At 37.3% G+C, this 7,005-nt stretch overlaps 1 protein-coding gene across 1 annotated transcript in view; it reads left to right on the top strand.

Annotated features, from left to right (window-relative positions):
- Positions 1-6,257, top strand: part of LOC117093525 (zinc finger protein 728-like) — a 35,756-nt gene extending 29,499 nt beyond the window's left edge. The window contains 5 exon segments of the mRNA XM_033228856.1: positions 3,413-3,674; positions 3,676-3,821; positions 3,824-4,257; positions 4,510-4,565; positions 4,650-6,257. Coding sequence (XP_033084747.1) covers positions 3,413-3,674; positions 3,676-3,821; positions 3,824-4,257; positions 4,510-4,565; positions 4,650-5,439 — 1,688 coding nt within the window. The 3' untranslated portion in view covers positions 5,440-6,257.
- The last annotated feature ends 748 nt before the right edge of the window (positions 6,258-7,005 follow it).

Genomic DNA, 7,005 nt, shown 5'->3' with positions numbered 1-7,005 from the left:
TCTAGGGTTTTTATGGTTTGGAGTGTTACATTTAAGTCTGTAATCCATCTTGAGTTAATTTTTCTATAAGGTGTAAGGAAGGGGTCCAGTTTCAGTTTTCTGAATATGGCTAGCCAGTTTTTTCAACACCATTTATTAAATAGGGAATCCTTTTTTTTTTTTTTTTTTTGAGGCGGAGTCTCGCTCTGTCGCCCGGACTGGAGTGCAGTGGGCCAATCTCAGCTCACTGCAAGCTCCGCCTCCCGGGTTTACGCCATTCTCTGCCTCAGCCTCCCGAGTAGCTGGGACTACAGGCGCCCGCCACCTCGCCCGGCTAGCTTTTTTTTTTTATTTTTTGTAGAGACGAGGTTTCACGGTGTTAGCCAGGATGGTCTTGATCTCCTGACCTCGTGATCCACCGTCTCGGCCTCCCAAAGTGCTGGGATTACAGGCTTGAGCCACCGCGCCCGGCCATTCCTGCTTTCTCTTGTGGGCATTTAGTGCTGTAAATTTTCCCTAGACACTCCTTTGTCTGTGTCCCAGAGATTCTGGTATTTTGTGTCTTTGTTCTCATTGGATTCAAAGAACTTTTTAATTTCTGCTTTCATTTAATTATTTTCTCTGTAGTCATTCAGGAGCAGGTTGTTCAGTTTCCATGTAGTTGTGTGGTTTTGAGTGAGTTTCTTAATCCTGAGTTCTAATTTGATTGCTCTGTGGTCTGAGAGACTGTTTGTTATGGTTTCCATTCTTTTACATTTGCTGAGGAGTGTTTTGCTTCCAATTATGTGGTCAGTTTTAGAATAAGTATGATGTGGTGCTAAGAAGAATGTATTCTGTCGATTTGGGGTAAAGAGTTCTGTAGATGTCTATTAGGTCTGGTTGGTCCAGAGTTGAGTTCACATCCTGAATATCCTTGTTAGTTTTCTGTCTCATTGATCAGGCTAATATTGACAGTAGGGTGTTAAAGTCTCCCACTATTATAGTGTGGGAATCTATGTTTCTTTGTAGGTCCCTAATAACTTGCTTTATGATTCTAGGTGCTCCTGTATTGGGTGCATATATATTTAGGATAGTTAGCTCTTGTTGTTGCATTGACCCCTTTACCATTATGTAATGCCCATCTTTGTCTCTTTTGATCTTTGTTGGTTTATCGTCTGTTTGATCAGAGACTGGGATTGCAACCCCAGGTTTTTATTCTTTTTTTTTTTTTTTTCTTCCATTTGCTTGGTAAATATTCCTCCATCCATTTATTTTGAGTCTTTATGTGTCTTTGCACATGAGATGGGTCTCTTGAATACAGCATTTAGATGGATCTTGACTCTATTCAATTTGCCAGTCTGTGTCTTTTAATTGGAACATTTAGCCCTTGTATTTAAGGTTAATATTGTTATGTGTGAATTTGATCCTGTCATTATGATGCTAGCTGGTTATTTTGCCCATTAGTTGATGCAGTTTCTTCATAGTGTCGATGGTCTTTAACAATTTGGTATGTTTTTGCAGTGGCTGGTACCAGTTGTTCCTTTGTGTGTTTAGTGCTTCCTTCAGGAGTTCTTGTAAGGCAGGCAGGTCTCTCAGCATTTGCTTGTCTGTAAAGGATTTTATTTCTCCTTCGCTTATGAAACTTAGTTTAGCTGGATATGAAATTCTGGGTTGAAAATTACTTTCTTTAAGAATGTTGAATATTGGCTCCCCACTCTCTACTGGCTTGTAGGGTTTCTGCAGAGAGATCCACTGTTAGTCTGATGAGCTTCCATTTGTGGGTAACCCGACCTTTCTCTCTGACTGTCCTCAACACTTTTTTCTTCATTTCAACCTTGGTGAATCTGACGATTATGTATCTTGGGGTTGCTCTTCTCGAGGAGTATCTTTGTGGTGTTCTCTGTATTTCCTGAATTTGAATGTTGTCCTGTCTTGCTAGGTTGGGGATGTTCTCCTGGATGATATTTTGAAGAGTGTTTTCCAATTTGATTCCATTCTCCCTGTCACTTTGAGGTACCCCAATCAAGCATAGATTTGGTCTTTTCACATAGTCCCATATTTCTTGGAGACTTTGTTCATTTCTTTTTATTCTTTTTTCTCTAATCTTGTCTTCTTGCTTTATTTCATTAAGAGAAAAGAGAAGAAAGGAGATCAGAGATCTTTAATCTCTGATCTCCTTTCTCTGCTTTATCAATTCAGCTATTGATACTTGTGCATGCTTCACGAAGTTCTCATACTGTGTTTTTCATCTCCATCAGATCATTTATGTTTTTCTCTAAACTGGTTCTTCCTGTTAGCAATTCGTCTAACCATGTCATAAGACTGTGTTTGCAAATCACTTTTATCTTGGAGCTCCCAAGATTCTCTTTTTGTCTGTAACTATTGAAATTGTGATTATACATATGTTTTTGTTATAAATGTATTTGTATGTATGTAATTTGCTTTTTGAGCTTATTTTTACATATTTTTTCTTAATTTTAGAATCAGTTACTTCTTTTTGTATTTTTATCACCACAATTTAGATATGTTTGTTCTTATCCTCATTTTTCTAACTTTTTATAGTCTTTTGTGTTCCTGTTTCATGCATTGAGTATTATTCCATTTTTAAAATTAGTGTATAAATTTTTAATGGTTTCTTTCTCAAATTTTTATAATATTTGTGGTGGGATTATATTGCCCTATTTTGTATAGATTGTAATCTTTGAGATTTGGACATTTAAAAAGGTTACCTGTCACAAAATTTATAATGTGGCTTTCTCCTGGCATAGTCAGAAAACAATGGTCTTGACTAGAGATTGTGTGGGTCTGTCAAACATGTTCTTCAGATTTGTCTTGTCTGAAATTTTGTGCTTACTTTTAGTTTAAAGAGATTATGTTTCTTCTGAAAAGTAATTACCTGGTGCACCTGTTCTCTCTCTGCAGCACTGCAGTGCTCTGCTGCAGTGTATTTACCTTTGGTCTCAGCAGACTCAAACTGCCATTTGAAAGTATACCATCATTTATTTCAGCAGTTTATGTCATGGGAAACAGAAACCAGTGTGTGGAAAGCCCAGTAGAAGACAGAAATTAAATTGTACATGCCAATATTTTACTGTCCTTTAAAAAAAAAAAAAACAGAATTTGCAATTTACTTCTGATGGGACTAGGTAATACTGAGGAACAGAAAGAGTTGTAATGGGTAAATTTAACAAACTTTTCTTTTTGTGTGTGTGGTTCTTTGCATTGGGTTTAATTCAGACACTGTACACACTTAACTCATGTATAAATTATCCACATATGTATTTTGGTCTGTATGTTTTCATTACGTTTATATGTCTGTGACCAATTACGGCCTGTGTCATATTGCAATGTCATCTTGCTTATGTAGTTTGAATAATTGTATAGGTTAGATTTGGAAACTGTGTTTATCTGAGTCTAATAAGTGGACTAATTTGTTATTTTTATTTCTTTTCAGTTATATATTCTCATTTTGCTCAACACCTTTGGCCAGAGCAGGGCATAGAAGATTCTCTCCGAAAAGTGATATTGAGAAGATCCGAAAAATGTGGGCCTGAGAATTTACAGTTAAAAATCGGTTGTACCAATGTGGATGAGTGTAAGGTGCACCAAAAAGGTTATAATAAGCTTAACCAGAGTTTGACAACTACACAGAGCAAAGTATTTCAATGTGGCAAATATGCAAACGTCTTTCATAAATGTTCAAATTCAAAAAGACATAAGGCATACTGGAAAGAAGCTTTTGAAATGTAAGGAATATGTCAGATCATTTTGCATGCGTTCACACCTATCTCAACATAAAAGAATTTATACTAGAGAGAATTCCTACAAATGTGAAGAAGATGGCAAAGACTTTAACTGGTCCTCAACCTTACTTATAAGAGAATTCATACTGGAGAGAAACCCTACAAATGTGAAGAATGTGGCAAAGCTTTCAACCAGTCCTCAAACCTTATGGAATATAAGAGAATTCATACTGGAGAGAAACCCTACAAATGTGAAGAATGTGGCATAGCCTATGGTAACTTCTCAACCCTTAGTAAACATAAGGTAATTCATACTGGAGAGAAACCCTACAAATGTGAAGAATGTGGCAAAGCCTTCAGCTGGCCCTCAAGCCTTACTGAACACAAGAGAATTCATGCTGGAGAGAAACCCAACAAATGCAAAGAATGTGGCAAAGCCTTTAAGTGGTCCTCAACACTTGCTAAACATAAGAAAATTCATACTGGAGAGAAACCCTACAAATGTGAAGAATGTGGCAAAGCCTTTAGTACGTTCTCAATCCTTACTAAACATAAGGTAATTCATACTGGAGAGAAACACTACGAATGTGAAGAATGTGACAAAGTGTTTAGCTGGCCCTCAGGCCTTGCTACACATAAGGCAATTCATGCTGGAGAGAAACTCTACAAATGTGAAGAATGTGGCAAAGCCTTTAAGTGGTCCTCAAACCTTATGGAACATAAGATAATTCATGTTGAAGAGAAACCCTACAAATGTGAAGAATGTGGCAAAGCCTTCAGTAGGGTTGCATACCTAACTACACATAAGGTAATTCATACTGGAGAGAAACTCTACAAATGTGAAGAATGTGGCAAAGCCTTTAAGTGGTCCTCAAACCTTATGGAACATAGGAGAATTCATATTGGAGAGAAACCCTACAAATGTGAAGAATGTGGCAAAGCCTTCAGCTGGCCCTCAAGCCTTATTGAACATAAGAGAAGTCATGCTGGAGAGAAACCCTACAAATGTGAAGAATGTGGCAAAGCTTTTAACTGTTTCTCAACCCTTACTAAACATAAGGTGATTCATACTGGAGAGAAACCCTACAAATGTGAAGAATGTGGCAAAGCCTTTAGTACGTTCTCAATCCTTACTAAACATAAGGTAATTCATACTGGAGAGAAACACTACAAATGTGAAGAATGTGACAAAGTCTTTAGTTGGTCCTCAAGCCTTGCTACACATAAGGCAATTCATGCTGGAGAGAAACTCTACAAATGTGAAGAAATTGGCAAAGCCTTTAAGTGGTCCTCAAACCTTGTGGAACGTAAGAGAATTCATATTGGAGAGAAACCCTACAAATGTGAAGAATGTGGCAAAGCCTTCAGTAAGGTCACAAACCTAATTAAACATAAGGTAATTCATACTGGAGAGAAACCCTACAAATGTGAAGAACGTGGCAAAGCCTTTAGCTGGGTCTCAGTCTTCAACCAACATAAGAAAGTTCATGCTGGAAAGAAATTCTACAAATGTGAAGAATGTGGTAAAGACTTCAACCAATCCTCACACCTTACTACTCATAAAGAGAATTCATACTGGAGGAAAAACCCTACAAATGTGAAAAATGTGGCAAAACTTTCAATTAGTTCTCAACCCTTACTGAACGTAAGGGAATTTATACAGAAGGGAAACCCTACAAATGTGAAGAATGTGGCAGATTTTTTACCTGTTCCTCAATCCTTACTAAACATAAGGTAATTCATCCTGCAGGGAATTCCTACAATTGTGTGGAATGTGGCAAAGCCTTTAACCAGTCCTTAAGGCTTACCAGATATAAGACAACTCATAGTGGAGAGAAACCATACACGTGTGAAGAATGTGGGAAACCCTCTAACAGATCCTCAATTCTTAACAGACACAGGCTAATTCATACTAGAGAGAAACTACAAACCTGAAAGATGTGACAATACTTTTGGCAACACCTGAAACTTTTCTGATTATAAAATAAATCATACTGGTGAGAAATCCTAGAAATGTGAAGGATGTGACAAAACATTTTAATGGCTGTCACACTTGATTGTAGGTAAGCTAACTCATATTGGAGAAAACTACTGGTATGAACAATATGGGAAAACATTTAACCAATGCTCATGCCTTATTGCAAAGGAAAACATTTATACTAGCCTGGACAACAGAGGGAAACTTTCCAGACAACAGTCTGGAAAAAAAAAATTGTGAACATCATTTATATCTTCTCACATCTTATTCAATATCAGAGAGTTCATACTAAATAAAAGCATTAAAAGTGGAATTGGTGTCAATAGATCTTTCAGAAAATATAAGCCCTTAAAGTATAGAAGAATATTTATTTTGAGGAAACACATTACAAATATAAAGAGGGTTGTAGTACCTTTACTTGTATCACAGGTTTCATTGTACACATTTTGTACTACAGGAAAACTCTGAGGTAGTTGTTCCAACTTTGCTCAACATCAGGGAATTTGTATTGAAGAATAACCCTGCAAATTTAATGAATTTGGAAAATCATTGTTTCAAAAACTACAAATTATAAAACACAAAAGGTGGCCGGGCGCGGTGGCTCAAGCCTGTAATCCCAGCACTTTGGGAGGCCAAGACGGGCGGATCACGAGGTCAGGAGATCGAGACCATCCTGGCTAACATGTGTGAAACCCCGTCTCTACTAAAAATACAAAAAAAACTAGCTGGGCGAGGTGGCGGGCGCCTATAGTCCCAGCTACTCGGGAAGCTGAGGCAGGAGAATGGCGTAAACCGGGAGGCAGAGCTTGCAGTGAGCTGAGATCTGGCCACTGCACTCCAGTCCGGGCGACAGAGCGAGACTTCGCCTCAAAAAAAAACAAAAAACAAACAAAAAAAACAAAAGTTTATACTAAAATATATTTTTGCAGATACAGTAAATATTTTAAAAATTTAATCCAAAATTAAGTAAATATCAGAGAATCCACAGTAGAAATACCTGTCTCTCAAACTTCAGACATTACCCTTAATCAGATTGCTGAGTATAGGAAAAAATTCAAAACTAAAGTTGGTAAAAAGAAAAATTATTTGTATGTAACTTTAAAAGAAGTAGATCTTTGAAGAGTTATAATTTCATTTAAAATATACTTTTGTCCTGAAAATATAGATTTTTTTTCTCCAGACACAGTGGCTTACACCTGTAAGGCCAAGATTTTGGGATGCTGAGGTGGGCAGATCACCTGAGTTCAAGACCAGCCTGGTCAACATGGTGAAACCCCATGTCTACTAAAAAGAAATACAAAACTTAGTGAAGCATGGTACACCTGT

This window comes from Trachypithecus francoisi, unplaced genomic scaffold (assembly GCF_009764315.1).
Source record: "Trachypithecus francoisi isolate TF-2019V2 unplaced genomic scaffold, Tfra_2.0 Lachesis_group12, whole genome shotgun sequence".
Classification (NCBI taxonomy): domain Eukaryota; kingdom Metazoa; phylum Chordata; class Mammalia; order Primates; family Cercopithecidae; genus Trachypithecus; species Trachypithecus francoisi.
The sequence above is the reverse complement of the archived record's forward strand: the minus strand, read 5'-3'. Positions and strand labels throughout refer to the sequence as shown.